General features: G+C 46.7%; 1 protein-coding gene across 10 annotated transcripts in view; it reads right to left on the bottom strand.

Annotated features, from left to right (window-relative positions):
- Nucleotides 1–17,291, bottom strand: part of DCDC2C (doublecortin domain containing 2C) — a 121,287-nt gene that overhangs the window by 100,444 nt on the left and 3,552 nt on the right. For 9 of the 10 annotated variants that reach the window (XR_003524694.1, XR_003524695.1, XR_003524696.1 and 6 more), the window contains exons 2-3: nt 12,543–12,594; nt 1,730–1,806 (exon numbers count right to left, since the gene is read on the bottom strand). Coding sequence is in view for 5 of the 10 variants with exons in the window: in XM_027622513.1 (XP_027478314.1) it covers nt 1,730–1,806; nt 12,543–12,594 (129 nt within the window). In the remaining 5 variants the exon portion in view is untranslated. The remainder of the gene's footprint in view (nt 1–1,729; nt 1,807–12,542; nt 12,595–17,291) is intronic. The other variant, XR_003524698.1, reaches the window with a different exon arrangement.

The raw sequence follows: 17,291 nt of genomic DNA, 5'->3' as shown, positions 1-17,291 counted from the left end.
ACACTTCAGATGCACGTGGTCTGGGCCAGCTCAATTCTGAGGAGGTCCAGACAGTCAGGGGAGCACCAGGCTCTCTCTCCGAATCCGGCGCGTGCTCAAACAAGCCACCCCCCACCACCCCACCAGCCCGGCTCCCTGCCACCCCAGCTCCCCCATCTGTGAGAAGGGAGAAACCCCTTTCTCCCTGGAACATTGAAGACCCTGGAACCCGCCACAGCTATTTTGTTTGCTTGTTTTTATAGTTACAAGGTCTCCAAGCAAACATGATCAGGTCTTTGTAGAAAAGACACTGCATTTGAATGGATATTTGGGTCCATCTAGTGGAATTTCTAGCACACATCTAAAGCAGGGAGCGCATGCTGCAGGTGTAAATGGTCCATAATAGAAAAAAAGAATGTCCGTCAAAAGAAGTGAGAATCACTGATGTTTTGGCTCGTGTCAAAAAAAAAATGTAGCTTTAGGGATACGCTTCTTTGCCAAGAAGGATCCATAAGCCAGTACTGTTCCCTGAGATTTCTATACATTCTTCAGAAACAGATGTCTTTCACACAATTTGGAAATACCAGGCCTCTCATCGCTTCAAAACCGCTCTCAGATTTACAGAAGGCACAGTTGAAAGGAGAGGTATTTTATGGAAATGATTGTCGAGGTTCTGAAGAGACGTGAAAGGGGCCAAGGTTGGCTACTAACAGGTCATGTTTCCTGCATCCTTCTGCCCCACAGTCTGGGCTCTGAGGAGTCCGTCAGGGGCTTTCCACCTGATGGCCCCCAGCCCTTCGCCGGTTGGCACGCGCGTGAAGGACACCGGGTCAGGGATGCAGCAGATGCTGACAACGGCCAGGACCGGGCATCCCCACTAGCAGCTTTCGGACACGCAGAGCCCACACTTCTGTAGAAACTCACTGAAATTCTGTCCCCTGGGAGCAGAACATGGCAAAAGGGAGGGTACTATCTCCATCTCCACATCACAGGTTCTAATCATAAAATACTGTAACATCCAGTACAAGAAGGATTTGGAGAGTGCCTGCTCCGTGACCGGCACTGGGCGGGCCCGTTGGACCCGTCACCAGGGAGCCCTCAGCACACGTGCGGTGTGCATCATCAGTCCTGTTTTACAAGCGGGGACCCAGTTCAGAGACACGGGGGGTGTGCCAATCACAAAGACAGGAAGGTGAAAGGTGGGATTTGAGCCAACGATGGGTCTGAGTCGACTGTGTGCTTTCTACAACCCCAAACGTAAGGCAGACTGGCCCAGAGAGTGGTCTCATCCCAGACACACTGTCCCGGGCACCTCGACCCCTAGCCTCCGCCGTGGCTCCCAGGGGCGTGGGGACTCCTGCCAACCCCATCCTGCGGCCGTCCTACGGGTCTTGGCCAGTACGAGCTCGGGGTAGGGAAACAACCCGTAAGTGTCCTTTCAACACCTACCAGCTGCAACGGCTAGCTTTAAAAATAAATAAATAAATAAGAGCCTAGGATTAAGTCGTGTGTGTGAAGCCCTTGCCTTTCCACCCCCATGTGAACTGTTGGACAGCAGGCAGTCGGATTGCCTTTCCAAAATCAAGGTTCAAGAGAAGAAAGGATATGTAGCGCCTGGAAGGCTGAATCATACAGGTGTCCCTGTCGGGGGCGCGGGGAGGAAGAGGGTCGCGGTGAGTCTGTCTAGCTGGAACACCGTCTTTTAGGAGCCACAGCCGTCGTGATTTCTCACCCACAAGACCTTACTCACTTAACGTGCCGGGAGGTACGGTGAAATGTTTGCCACCTGGAAGGCACATTCATATCATAATGTACCACTGGTTTGATCTGAAAAGAGGAAAAGCAAGTGTCAGAATTCAGCTCAAACTGACAAACACCTGTTAAATACCAACAGCCGGCACAGCGCTGCCCTGAAACCCAAACAAAGGTGGGGGCAGGCCTGGCTAACAGACACACAGGGGCGGCCCCAGGAAGGGCTCTGGGCAAGCCGGATTCCTCCCTGGGAGGGGGAGAGGACTCCCGCCAGGTGACTGGGGCTCGGGGTCGGAGAGCTGTGTATTCCAGTCAGGGTAAAGGGCCAGGTAAGCAGGTGCAGAGCGGGCTAGAGCCATCAGAGAAGGTCCGGAGAGACAAGCTGTGCGGCGGTGCTCAGGACGTGCCCAGCAGCCCGTCCGACAAGCAGGCATCCCTGATGTACTCCCCAGGGCCCAGCAGCCCGTCCGACAAGCAGGCATCCCTGATGTACTCCCCAGGGCCCAGCAGCCCATCCGACAAGCAGGCATCCCTGATGTACTCCCCAGGCACGCTGCTCGGCCAAACTGTGGGCCCCAAGAACGGTGGTGGCTTCTAAGTCAGGTCATGGGGTTCGGCTAGAATGCCCTGCAAGCAGGTGAGAACACCTCCCCTTGTTCCCTGACCCCTCTCTTCTCTTTCCTGTGAATCCACCCTGAGGGGCTGAGCCACCCCTGGGGCCTCATTCAGCTCCCACCTCACACCCCTTGTGGCCTAGACACATGGAGGAAAAGGATCTCTGAGCCCTGCCTCGGGCAAGCAAAATCTCTCTTCCCTAGGGTCTCAACCTTTAAGAGAGTGCAGAAAGGGGTCTGCGCTGTTGACACACTGGGGGAGGGTCAGGGCCACGGCCCCACATAGTCCCAGAGTTGCCTCGAGGCTTCTCCATCATGACCCCCTGAAAGTCACTTCCCAGCTGTGTCCCTTCCCTGTCCCCCAGCCCACCAGGCTGGAGAGCTTGGGGCCGGCTCACCCTCCAGACCTCCATGGCCCAAGTGCGCCACCTGACACACGAGGCCTCCACAGTCCCTCTCCCCGACCCCAGTCTACCCCACCTGCCTCACTCTGCCCCTCTGCACTCCGCCAGCCTCCACGCAGGACCCAGCAGCACAGCACCTCTGCTCAGGCTCCTGCCAGATTAGAGCCCTCTGGGTGCCCCCCACACCACATGCTGCCATTCCTGCCAGCTGCCTCCCTCCCCGGTGCCCTGTGAGCTCCTGGCAGAGATGCACTGAGCCCGCCGACCTCCCACCGAGTCCACCAGGAGGCCTCACCTGGAGCCCCGCCCCCGGGGGCTACACCCACCTGGTGCTGCTGACCCTCCCTTCCCCATCTCCGGCCATGTGTGACCCCTTCTCCCTTCTGACCCAGGACCGACTGAGCAGAGTCACTCGGTACTGGAGCATTTGCTGCAGGCTTGGGGCTCAGGTCTGACAAATGCGCCCCTCCCTCATCGCCCAGCTCCTGAACCCAAACCTGCAACGTTGGCGCAGCTCTACCGAATTACCCCAAGTGAGTGAAGGTCACCTACACAGTTCCTGTGCCAAGAATAACACTGACCCGTGTACTCTGAGTTCACCGTGAGAGGTACGAGGAAGCCGCACGTACCATTAACAGCGGCGGCAAAGTTTTGGCATCTCATGCTCCCCCAGCATGGGTTTTTATAAAAGAGGAGAAGGAAAATCTGCTCTTCTGGGTCTTCTGAAGGCAACAACGAGCCAGCGTGCACGCGGGGCGGGGTGGAGAATGTCAGAAGGACCGAGCCTATTCAGCAACTTGCTGCAGGCTGAAACGCCCTCAGTCAGAAGGGGCAGCTCCCTGTGAGGCACGGAGAGAGCACAGCGAATCGGGAGGCAGCCCACTGGGTGGGAGAGCACAGCCCGTGGACGCGGACCGACCAGGGCTCCCATCCCACACCTGCCGCTCACTGTCCATACCACTTTGCGGGGCCGATTTCACCTCTGAGCTGCAAACTATTCATGTTGGCAGCAGGGATGATACACCTTGGGGGGGGGGGGGCGGGCAGCGGTAAAAGGCACAACACCACACCTGCCACATAGTGACAGTCCATCCAATTACAACACATGCAGAGACAGAGAGAGACGCAGAGAGACAGAGGAGGGGAGGGGGAGGGACTGGAGAGAGATGGACAGACCGCGTGGCATCTCCATCTCACTGAGGCTCACACAGAATTGCTGATTTCCCCCACAGCCGGCTGGCTACCCCACGCATCCCCATCTCTTGAAAGCGGCACCACCACAGACCCATTTGTTCAACCACAGAATCTGGGAGACACTGGTGAGTCCTTTCCTCCCCTACACCCCTCAACTAACCCATTAGTGCATCTCTCAGTTCTACCTCAGAGCCGTACCCTGGACCCATCCACGGCTGCCGTGCAGGTCAGGCGGCCCCACCTCTCCGCAGCTTGTCCTCCCACCACCACCGGGAGCAGAGCCTCCCTTGTGAACATCAGTCAGAATGGTCACCCTCTGCCTCAGAGCCCATGCAGTGGAGATAGCCACACATCCACTAAAATCCCCGCTCCTCCCTTCTTCCCCACACCACAGCCCTGGATGTATTCCTGCAGCTCTCAAACATCAGGCTTGTTCCTGCGCAAGACCTTGAGCCTGGAATGTTCTCCCATGTCTGCACACCTTGCTCTTTCCTGCATTTAGAAGTCCATTTAGAAGCAACTCCTCCAAGAGGTGCTCCCTGACCAATCACACCCTTGATTTATTTCCATCTAGCATTTAATACTGTCTAATATGTTTGTGTTTATTTATTTACTTATTATTGACTCCTCCTTATTGGAATGTAAGCCTCCTGAGAAGCAGAGATCTTGATTGTCATGTTCGACAAAGGATCCCCAGAGCCTGAACAATGAGTGGTCCATAGGAGTTTGAGAAGAACGTTGTGAAATGACTGAATAAATGCTGTCATGGCAAGTGATAGGCAGCTCTGATACCCCAGGAAGAATCCCAGAAAAAGTGAGGTCATTGAGCACGGTGGTAATGCACATGCCTACAGCCGTGTCACACTATATATAAGATTATATACACCTGCATACTGATGGCAAAAAAACCAAAGCCATGAATACCAACAACCACTGACCTAGCTTAAAAACAAAACAACAGAAATTATTATCTGCAAAACTCTATTAAGGTGCAACTACCCTAAGAGACAGCTTTCTACTTGATTGCATAAAATTATGGAAACAATGAGCTAATTGCTTTTTTATGTGTTAATGATTCATTAACCCTGAAATCACCTGCCTAATTAAATAACCCCAGCAATTAAATACAGGATTCTGGGTTTTTTTCCCCTGTACTGCACATAATCTCCTAAGAAAGCACAGGTGGCTTTCTGTTACTGATGGTGATGACACGTTCAGAGATCGTGTATTCGCTCATCCGCCCTGAGAGGCCGGGGGGCTCAGTGGGCTTTTAGAGCTCCTTAACCAACAGTCTGAGGTAATTAAACCAAATCTCCACCAATGCCAGAAGACACTTAAGGTTGCCGCAGGTTATTTCCCTAAGTAGCAGCTATGGTTTATTGAATGCCCATTCTGGCAGGCACTGCATTCATACCTAACCCTCAAAATAACCAGGCAAAGTACTCACGCGGTAAACAATCAGAGCTGCTTCTTATTTTCTTCACCAAGAACACACTGTTATGAAGTGTCCTGGCCACGATAAGCCATCAAAAAATATTTGATTGTAGATTTTAGCCAACCGGGGGTTTGAACCTAAGCCGGCGTGGCACATAGGAGCCTGAGTCTGAGCCATCCGTGATTCCAGCACTGTCTCCATCACCTTCTCTTTACATAACCTGCAACAGGTTGTGCACCTGTGTCCTCGTGCATGCATGTAGGTGCAAGCGGCGCCAGTCTCCTAAGGGCTGCTTTCAGTGTGCCTAACATGAGATGAGATGATGCAATTGTGGGGCGCTTAACAAAGCACCAGGAATGAGTTAAGAGTTCGGCTGAGAGCAGTTGTTGTTTGTTGTTGTTGTTAGCTTCAAAGTCCCTGCTCTTTGCACCCCTTCGAGCTGTTCCAACTACCCTCAGCGAACATCTTCACAGCCTATTCCAAGCAAAACATCAAACAGAAAAGACTCAAGAGAGTCTAGCACCAAGAAATAGACCTTGTCAGGTAACCAAACTAAGGGGAGAATCTCATCATGAGCAAATGGTGCTCATCAGGGTCTGGAATGTGGGCCATGCGAGCTAAATTAACAGAGAGGCCCCTAACACTACTTGACAGAGGATGCTGAGCCTAAGAGCCTAAACAGATGTATTTGTAAAGAGACAATCACCACAGATCACAGAAACCCTACAGAGAGTGCAGTGGGCTCCCCATTTCTCATTCTGCTCATTAAGGAAATGGTCACCCTGGGCCACCTCCAAAGCCACTTTGGTTCTCATTCTGTGATCCTCTGGGTCCAAAAATAAACCAGCTTAACTCTTTCCCAAAATGTCCAGAAATCTGCAGAGGTCAGCCCCTCTGCAGCATGATGTGAGGACAGGAAAGGCAGGTGGGGGGAATCGCCCTTCACCCCCCACCCCAGGCTCCATTGCCTATAGCAATGTAGCAAATCTGGGCAAACCCTCAACACCTTCACAGCCCTCGCCCTGGCTTTACCACTGTGGACTCTGGAGGGGAGACCAGGCAACTGTGTCTAAAACAGGGCTGGGGAAATGGGTTCTTGGCCTTCTTGGTCATGATGAGGATGAATTTTTATTTCCCGGTTTTGGGGAAATGTTGAGGGTTGTTTACATTTAAAAAAAAAACGAAACAAAACAAAAGAACCATGACTGGGGTTTTATAATTGACTTAGCTGATATCATGTACCGTGTAAGGTTCTATCATGATTCTAAAAGTTAGGCTTTTGTTCCCTCTGGAAGGTTGGGAGGGATTGCAGGGCCACCTGTCCAGACCTCACTGGGGGTTTCTTGATGGCGATGCCACTGGAGGGGTGGGTCCCTGTCTGGTTTTCTGAGTGCCTCCACGACAGTGGCCCAACTGAGTTATCATAAGACTTGAGTGGAAGTTCCCAGAGCTAGAGGAGTGGAAGGGTTGAGGATGGCCCAGGCAGGAGTTCCAGGTCCCCTGTGGGGCCTGGAGACCAACCACTTGCCTGGGGTCAGCAAGGGAAGTCAGAGCAGCTGAAGCCCAGGGCTCCTGACCTCTGACAACAGCGGGGACTCTGGAGCCAACAGCGACAGAAACAACAGCAACTACTATCAGCTGAGCTCTTAACTTACTTCGGGCATTTTGCTAAGCAGTGGGCAGTGCATTACCTCATTTTGTGTTACTCATACCAAAAGCCACCAAATTACTCCTCCTGAGGGCCATTCAAATTTTCATGTTTCAAATCCTATTGGTTTAGTGATTTTTTTTTTATATTGAAAGATGCTTTATCTTCTCCAAACTATTTTGATTTACCACCTGCTCCTCATACACCAACATCTCTCTCTCTCTCCTCGTCCCACCTCGGCAAACTCAGGCCTCTTCCTCCAACAGAGGGGGACACAGTATGCAAGCCAAGTAATCAACCAACAAGCAACCTTGGGGTGAGCTCGGCATGCAGAGGACATCCTTCAGCGACTCCTTTTGTAAACATAAAATAGCAACACATGAGACTAACCACTCCTACTGCCCTACTGTTGACTGCCTACGTTACCTGCAGAGTCTCGAATGATGGCGTATGAATAAAATAACCAAAAAGGAAGAAGAAAAAGAAAGAAAGAAGAAGAAAGAAAGAAAGAAAGAAAGAAGAAAGAAGAAAGAAAGAAAGAAAAGAAAGAAAGAAAGAAAGAAAAGAAAGAAAGAAAGAAAGAAAGAAAGAAAGAAAGAAAGAAAGAAAGAAAGAAAGAAAGAAAGAAAGAAGAAAAAGAAAAGAAAGAAGAAAGAAAGAAAAAAGAAAGAAAGAAAGAAAGAAAGAAGAAAGAAAGAAAAAAGAAGGAAAGAAGGAAAAGAAAGAAAGAAAGAAAAGAAAGAAAGAAAAAGAAAGAAAGAAAAGAAAGAAAGAAGAAGAAAGAAAGAAAAAGAAAGAAAGAAAGAAAGAAAGAGAAAGAAAAAAAGAAAAGAAAGAAAGAAAAGAAAGAAGAGAAAGAAAAAAAGAAAGAAAGAAAAAGAAAGAAGAAAGAGAAGAAAGAAAAAGAAAGAAAGAAAGAAAGAAAGAAAGAAAAAGAAAGAAAGAAAGAAGAAAGAAAGAAAAGAAAGAAGAAAGAAAGAAAGAAAGAAAAAAGAAAGAAAGAAAGAAAAAGAGAAAGAAAGAAAGAAAGGAGGAAAGAAAGGAAGGAAGAAAAGTGAGACTATTGGGGGTGCAGGATTAGGAAAAATGCAAACAGCGGCAGAGAAAAGAACAACAGCAGGGTGAGTGCAGGCCAGCGCACTCACACTTTACCATTATTGCTGCGGCCAGAGGTGATCCATTCTGCGCATACGTTTAAATCGTGTGGTTAAAAGAAGTAGTAAAGCTGCGGATAAATGCTGACCGATGGAGGGGGAAGAGTTACCCACGTCAGCTTCGATGAGGAGGCTAGGGAAAGCAGGTGCACCTAGCAAAGTTGCCAGAGAGGGGAGAAGGAAGCAAGCTGGCAGACCGACGCTACACGGTGGGCTCCAGCGCGTGCCCAAGCCAGTCACTCCCCGTCTGCCCGGTGCCAGAACAGAAATCTCCATCGTTGGGCCAAGACACTGTGTCCGCAGTGTCTCTGACAAAAATGCAAATGTATCACAAGGTAGAGAAAGGAAGTCAGCTCCCTCTGTGACAAACAGCAGAAGTCAACGCGAAGGCCTGCGCCCTGGGAGGGAAGGGCGTCGGGGGGGTGGGGGGAGAAGGGTATCCAAAGAGAAAGGGAAGAAAGTGAGGGTGCAGAGAAGAGTCACCCCACATAGAAGCATGGTTCCCTACACAACAACACAGAAGAAAGTTCAAAGCAGAACCAATAAAATAGAAAGCAGAGGCAAAGAAATCAAGAAAACCAATAAAACCGAAAGTTTGTTCCTGGAGAAGATTGATAAAATTGATAAATATAGACAGTTCATCAGGAAAACAGAGAGAAGACACAAATGACCAGGAATAGCAGCATGAGGGGTCACATCACTGGGTTCCACAGATGTCAACAGGATCAGAGAACATTATAAATGACTTCATGGGGCGCCTGAGTGGCTCACTCGATTAACCATCTGATTCTAGGTTTCAGCTCAGGTCATGATCTCAGGGTCCTGGGATCGAGCCCTGTGGCAGGCTCCATGCTCAGCCGGGAATCTGCTTCTTCCTCTCTCTGCCCCTCCCCCAGCTCCCATGTGCTCTCTCTCTCTGTCTCTCTAAAATAAGTAAATCAATCTTAAAAAATTAAAAATAAATGACTTCTTGCAATAAATTCAACAGCTGAAATGAAATGGACAAATTAAAAGACACAAATTAGCAAAGTTCACTCAAGAAGAAACAGACAACCTGAGGAAGCCTATTATCTAGGAAGGCAGTTGGACTTGTAGTTAAAAACCTTCCCACAAAGACAACTCCAGGCCCAGTTGGCTCCACTGGTAACTTCTACCAAACATTTAAGGAAGAAATGATACCAAAACTGGAGAAAGACATTACAAGAATAAAAACTACAGACCAGCATCGTCCGTGAACACAGATGCAAAAATTCCAAACAAAATTTTAGCAAAAAAAATCCAACAATATATGAAAAGGACAATATTTCATGAGTGGGGTCTGTCTCAGGAATGCAAGGTTGGGTTAATATTTGAAAATCAATCAATGTAATTCATAATATTAACAAACAAAAATGAAAAACACGGGATCATCCCAGCAGACACAGAAAAAGCCCTGCCTCATCCTACATCCCAAGCAGAGCCTCTCCCCAGTGCAGGCCTGACCCAGCCCAGTGGGCAGAGGGCATGGTATTTTATATCGTCGGCCTTCAGCCGTCTCTCCTCCCTGCTCTTCCAGGGTGCGGCTGGAGGGCAAGGGAAGGGCAGTGTCTAATGCGAATGGAGCTGCTGCAGCTGACTTCCTTAGCGGGTATCCAATGTGGCTTTGGTGGCTTTGAGGCGAGGGGGTGGAGCAGGTTGTTCCGAGAACCAGCACAGAGCTTCCTGCTACACTGTTTCTGAAATAGGAGACACAGTCTCCATCTGAGGCCTCCGGAACCTTTCCATCCCTAGAATAAGATAAACAGCTAAAACAGTCAATAAAAGATAGTCTTTTAGCTCATTATTATATTATCGCCACAATTATGGGGATGTCCCCAAAAGCCACAAAGCAGGAAAGACATGATGTAGTAAGTAGTAGTAAGTAATCAGAGATGATAAAGAGGGGTAAGGTAGGTAGTTAGGCAAGCAGTACAGGCAGCAAGAGAGAGGTGCCACCAGGGGGACCACAAACCTCAGCCCTAGGGGTCTGGCACTCTGTCCTCATAGGGAACAGCAGGACACAGATCTTAATTTCAGGCTACATTTACGGTCACTCATGGGAACAGATTTCTTGGACCAAATCTTCCCTTTCAGTCAAAGCTCTTGGTTGTGGCTCATTCAAGGTTGGCACAGCACAGATACAAGTCCCGAACATACTACATCCCACCAGACAGTCATTTACATATCAAAACAACAGTAACAATCCATTTTCAGTGACTTCTTCCACAAAGAGGGAGGGGCCAAGGCAGCGGGCCTCAAGCACCCGCCAGTCACGCACACTATGCCGCTCAACCCCAAGGGTAGTTATGGGCGTTCTCATGCACCACTGGAAGCAATACACCTTTTCAGAAACTTCCTGGCCATAAATATTAAAGAAGTTACAATCGTGCCTCTAATTCCACTTCTCTACAAACAGTCATGACCCTGAGCAAATATGTCTGTATAAGGGATCCATTACATCACTGCTAAAAAAAATGAAAAAGCAGAATGACCCAAAGATCTGCTAATAAGGGTGGGTTAAATAATTATGACAGGTTCACATGACAGAATATCTTGCAGCCATCAAAAACATGTTGCAGAAGATCAGTCACCATGGGAGAAAGCGGTCACAACATACAGTAAATAAAAAACAGATTGGAAAACAGTCTGTATTGATGGATCCCATTTCTGCAAAACACATATACATACGTACACATGTATTGTACATGCGTGTGTTTCCATGTATACATGCTTGCTGCTAGAGCACAGAACAGCACCTGGAAACAGACGTGACAAAGTCAAAGAGCGCTGACCTGGGGAGATAAGATTGTGGATGACACCCATTTTCTTCATTGAGCTTTTCTGCACAGCTTTTTGACATTCTGCTCAATAAGGACTCCTTGTACAAACAGATTTTTTAGATGAAAAGCATAAACTCCATAAGAAAAATTACAAAACTCTCGGGGGTGACTACAGCCCGGTCAGTGTGAGTGCCCAGCGGCCCCCACTCTAGTGTGCTGACTTCACATCCAGCATGTCACCCAACCTCTCTGATCAAAGCCTCCTCAACTAGAAAACGAGGGGGTTTGACAACATAATCTGCATGTTTCCTGCCTGTCCTAAAATGCTAACTGCTAATGATAATCATATCTTATTTTTTAAGTCACCAAAATGTATAAAGGGTACACATAGACTGAAGCTTGAGGGCAACTTTTCAGAATCATTGCTCGCTCCCACTCCCTGCCCAATTGGAGAGAGGGAAGCAGGTACCCAGGTGTTAGAATAATCACACACCATCTCCATCTCTTATTCGGTGGCCTGAATTTCAGTCATGGTGGAACTGTTTCTTGTTGGAGACTTTCCACTGCCCTGGCAAGTTACGGTTGGGGGGAGAGGGTATGTAATAAATACAACTTGATTCATCACGCTGCCTTGAAATGCACACCCTAGGCAAACAGCTAAATGCTTCTGCAGGCTCGTGCTTGAGACCCATGCTGGAGCTCCTATGCTGTCCTTTACTGGAACTCGGGCTGCATGTTCAAGGGCACACAGAAGCCCTGTTTCTTTAAACTGTGGAGGAAGAGGACCAGCACTGATGTCTTTCTGGCACATTATTCATCTCTCACCATTCAGTCATCATGCCAACTCACGGAGGAGAAAACATAAGAATACCCAAACTACCACTTAGAGAAGTAAATACTCTCAAAAATCTCACCTTTGAAACACCAAACAAAATGACAAGGCCATTTAAAAAAGAAAAAAGTAAAAATCATGTTACGTTCTAAATATCAACAGCATATCTTGCTTAAAACCTAGCAATTTGTTGCTTATTTTAAAAGGTGGATCCCTTTTATACTTATTAAATGGATTTTTTTTTTTTTTTGCTAAGAATCAGGTGATGTGAACAGTGATGGAAGGCTCCACCCTCTAGACCTCTCAAATGTCTGTCAGGCACAAAAATGTTGAGAACTTGGGGCAAATCTTTAAATTTAGCGTTATAATTAACTTCAACATTATATAACTTAAAATAGCTTTTCCTGACACCCATCTGTCCAAATCCCCCAAAAACAAAAGAAAAGTGAAAAGTTTCAATAAATAATTGCACAGTGTGTCTCGAAGATGACAATCTTCCTAACCATGGTCTTAGAGTATTTTTACTGACTCCCATCAGGTTTGTTACTTAAGTGCTTTGACAAGTATGACAAGCTTGCACAGTGGATTCGGGCTTCAGGAGCAACATGCCTCTATAGGCATTGCCTACAAAACGCTGATTTTGTAAAAGCGACATCATTCAACACTGACATTCGAAGTTTTCCCGGATCACCCAATTTATCCCATCTTTAGTAATTAGCAGTGAACACTTACTTCCTTCAACCTTCTCATCTTTGCGGGTTTTCTGGGAGCTATATGAATATAACTGCAAAAGAAGAAAGAAAAACCTAATTAGAATGTAAATATTGAGGTGGAAGATCAGAGCCTCTTGAGAGAGGACTCCTTTTTGGAATTCCCATAAGAGATTCCACAACAACTTAAACTAGAGTCAAGAGCAGCACATGGGACATGGACACCCAATGGCAAGGTCAACGGCAAGGTCACCGCAGGACAATGCCCCAATGGCTGCCATTGGCAACGGCCATGGGAAACTGCCTCCTGAGTGACCCTCTTTCCCTCCTATAACCTTATTAATCCAAAAGGGACAGTATCAGTCATCTAATTCAACCTCCTTATTTAGCAGGTCATCAGAAGGCCCACGAGTGAGCTCACTCAGAGTCCTGCAAACTGGCCAGAGTCAGAGCAGAGTCCCTCCCTATCCAGCTCCTCATCACCTGCACCATCCCCTCCTGTCACACAGAATCACATCATTGTCTCCGTTCTGCCAAAACTGAACACCGGGAAACGTCACCAGAATAACACATATGTGAGCCCCACTAGTACAACTTTTGACACTTGGGGACTTTTGGAGAACCCTCCATATGCCTCAAAAAAAGAACAGATATTTTTTTCATGATAATAAACACCTTAACTTTATATCTTTTAAAGTTTCTTCCTGATTTAAAAAAAATATGTATCTGAGATTGTTGTTGCTGTTGACAGTTTTAGCAATACTCAGAGAAGGACTAAGAGTTGGCAGTGGGAAGGAAAAAGGAGTTAAGAAGTATTCAGTAGAGTCAGGAGTCACAAGCCAGATGCCTACAGAGGCCAGGCAAGTAATGACGATGCTTGCCCAGGGCAGCATTAGGGAATGGTGGGGACTGTGGCGAGCTTGAGCCCACTTCCTGCCTGAGGTGAACAGTGCTCATTGCTCCAGGGCACTGGTCTCACATGGAAATGCAGGCAACTAAAAACTCCATCCTTTTGAACAATTCAAATCCTCTATTTCTTTTTTCAATAAAACTAAAATGTCATACTATTACATGAACCCCCCTTGTTATAAAATGTCCCAGCCAATTCACATCTTTGAAAACTGTGTGACGCAAACTAAACATGGCACAATCAGATCTCTGGCTTACCACCTCTGCTTGTGGCCCTTGTATGAGCTCTTCTTCCAGTTTTAACCCCCCAAATTCCGTGTTTGATTATGAACAGTAATCCCCAAAGGAGACAACTTATTCTATCATTAGGTGGGAAAAAAAGTAAAAATAAATGCATGGGGTGCCTGGGTGGCACAGTTGGTTGGACACCCAACAATTGGTTTTGGCTTGGGTCATGATCTCAGGGTCATGGGATCAAGCCCCACATAGGGCTCCATGCTCGGCGCAGATTCTGCTTGGGATTCTCTCTGCCCCTACCCCTCCCGCTCATACTCTCTCTCTGCCTGTCTCTAAAATAAATAAATCTTTTTTTAAAAAGTAAAAATAAATGCAGAAAAACTAAGGCATAAAATGATCCTACAAAAACACAAAATGCTATTTATTGTTTCAATGCTGCATTCCAAAGAACACACAAATACAAGAGAGAGAGAGAGAACAAGTAATTCCTCAGAGATGCAGTGAACTGGAGTCTTCAGGCCAGTGCTTGGAGACAGGCTTGGTGGGGTGTGGGTTTCCTTGAAGGGGGGAGAGGGGAGTAGGCATTTGAGCAGAGACTGGATGTTAACGAGCCACGTCCTTCCGAGCTGCTTCCAGAGAACAAAGGAAAGGAAGAAACTTCCCATTCGAATCAAGCCAGGCATATTAAAGTAGTGCGTTCATTAAATTCTTACAGCACCACATTGGATATGAACTAACCCCGTTGTACTGATGAGGACATGGATCTTCAGCAAGGTCATTTAATTGGCTAAATGCTACTGAAATAGGAAAAGCCAGGATTCAGTTCAACCCAGGCCTTCTGTCCCTGAGACCACATTCCTGATACTCTGGCTGCCTTCTTCTCCCTGATACCCACTCTCCTCAGGATACAAACGGGTGGCAAGCAGACAGAAGTAAATGTTGGGTGCAGGCAAACTATGATAGAGTGATTTAAAGCTCTTTCATTTCATAAATCAACAACAAACTCATAAGGCAAACAGGAAAAATTCCTGGCACAATCCAAATTCTTTGGGTTCTCCCCCAAACGTGTGCACATGCACGCATGTGCACACACGCACACACAACGTCCTGATTTACATACTTTTGTGAACATAGCTTTCTCCACAAAAGAAATCATGAATTCTAGGTTTTACTGGACATTTTTTTGAAAGGTAATTACTAGCCTATACTATTTTGTTTCATAGAAGAAAAACTTATGTTCTTCATCTCAAATTAATTCATTCCAGAAAATGTAGGGTTTGAATAATGATTGGATTCTATATAGACTTGCTGGTGTTTGTCTTTTCAATGTATTGTTTTGCAGCCATTATTATGAGAAGAGCCCCAGGATGGCTAATACATCACCAGGTTTCACTGCAAATTTCATTTGCTAGTGGCACAATTAGAAGATTATTTGCTGGAGAAAATTAATTTTAACTGTTCAATGGCTCAGTAATTACAGAATATACATTCCAACAAGTGCTAGCTTACTGATACCAGCAGAAATCAAGCCAAAATATTTGTCAGAGCTTTATTCACCAAAGTCTGGATTCCGATTTCATACTTCACTGATCTAAAAAGTAGTGAGGAAAATGAAATGTCTCTCCATGATGAACTTCCCATGCAAATAGCACCCATCTCTGTACATCACTGAAGGTACACAGATAATTCCAGAGAATCGAGGGCACATGGGAACCCCATCGGCCCTTCCCACTCCCCACTCCGTCGGTGAACAGGACCACGCTGCCTCCCTCACAGAAAACACTAACAAACATGAAGAGATCTGAGAAGAGAAACGCCTCAAAGTCTCAGTGTTTCGGCCATGTGTCCAAAACATTTCAAATAGACTATGACAGTTTCCCTCTCAAATCAAGGGTCTAACAGGGTCTATTAGAAAATGTCTCAACCTGCAGGACAGAGGAAAGAGGAGCATGTACCAAGCATGTTCGGACATGTTGGCCCGTGCTTCCAAGCTTCCTTCCTCATCAGCTCACAAATAAAACACATGCCGATTTTACAAGGAAATGTTTGGGGGGGGAGATTAAATACTTTTCATTATACATACATTGAAAAGGATTTTAAAGTCAATTTTAGTAGCAACATATTCTCCTACCTGAATACTGGCTTCTGTAGGAAATCAGAATTCAGCATACATAGTGTCTAAGTCCACAAAGACACCCAGACCGAGTGGAGTCAACAAAAGACAAATATTTCTCACAGTTCTGGAGGCTGGGAGTCTGGGATGAGGGTGCCAATGTGCTTGGGTTCTGGTGAGGGCCCTCCTGGTCCATGGTCCTTCTCGAGAGTCCTCACATGGCAGCAAGGACACCGAGCTCTCCAGGGTCCCTTTTACAAGGACACTGATCCCGTTCATGACTGATTCACCTCCCCAAAGCCCCACCTCCTAACACCCACACTGGGGATTAGGTTTCAACATAGGAATTTTGGGACGTCACAATAATTCCGTTTACATCACGGTTACGGTGATATATAACGTAGCATACAATCAAGCCTGAAAACAACCATCACAAAATCAGACATCTATAAAGGAATATGTTCTTGTCAGTGAGTCCTCACACACAACAGCATCAGCATTGTAAGAAACTTAACTCTAAAATGTCATGGCATTAGTCCAATACCTCTGGGCAACTCGGATGTCTATGGATTAAGATTTTCCTTCAAAAACAATAGGATGTTAAATTTGCATCTTCGCAGATGCAATTAAGAATTCAGATCACAAGCCAGCTTGCTCACAAAATTACACTATCTGGGTGGGCCCCCAAATCTCACGTTACTAACTGAATTCAGAGTGTCTTTGGGGGAGCACCATGCAGAAGATGAACACAGCAACCCCCTCCCAAGAATTTCACCTTTACCTCAGCCCTGGATGAACTTCCTCAACTAAAATCCATATAAAAGGAGGCACTTACAGACAAAAGTAAACTAATGAGGAGATTACTCTCTCAACTGAGAGAAAACAACTAAAATAACAGGAAACAGGGCACCTGAGTGGCTCAGTCGTTAAGTGTCTGCCTTCGGCTCAGGTCATGATCCCGGGGTCCTGGGATCGAGCCCCGCATAGGGCTTCCTGCTCGGCGGGGGGCCTGCTTCTCCCTCTCCCACTCCCCCTGCTTGTGTTCCCTCCCTCGCTGTGTCTCTGTCAAATAAATAGATAAAATCTTTAAAATAAAATAACAGGAAACAGAAACAGGTTTCCAACACGGGCATCGCAGATGCAGAAGGACAATATTTCAATAAAAGCAAGGACCAAGAAACTCTGAAGAACGACACACATGATCTGAAAAAGAACAAGGGAGAATTTTTAGAAATGAGATATTAAAGGCCACCCCACATCGACCGCGAGGCAGAAAACACAGGAAGTGTAAGGCAGAGGCATCCTCTGAAGACACAATGGCTGTTGAAAGTTACCACACCAGACTCGAGAGAGTTCAATCTATTAGCTACTTGGACGTATCACTTAAACCACAGTACACTGGAGTTAAAGAAAATATATTTTAAATAGCCAGAAAAGATAAAATATTACTTTCAAATAAGTAAATTATGATAACTGATTTCTCATCAGCAACCACAAAGTTAAAAGACCATA

The sequence above is a fragment of the Zalophus californianus genome, chromosome 8 (genome assembly GCF_009762305.2).
Source record: "Zalophus californianus isolate mZalCal1 chromosome 8, mZalCal1.pri.v2, whole genome shotgun sequence".
In the NCBI taxonomy this organism is placed as follows: Eukaryota; Metazoa; Chordata; class Mammalia; order Carnivora; family Otariidae; genus Zalophus; species Zalophus californianus.
The sequence above is the reverse complement of the archived record's forward strand: the minus strand, read 5'-3'. Positions and strand labels throughout refer to the sequence as shown.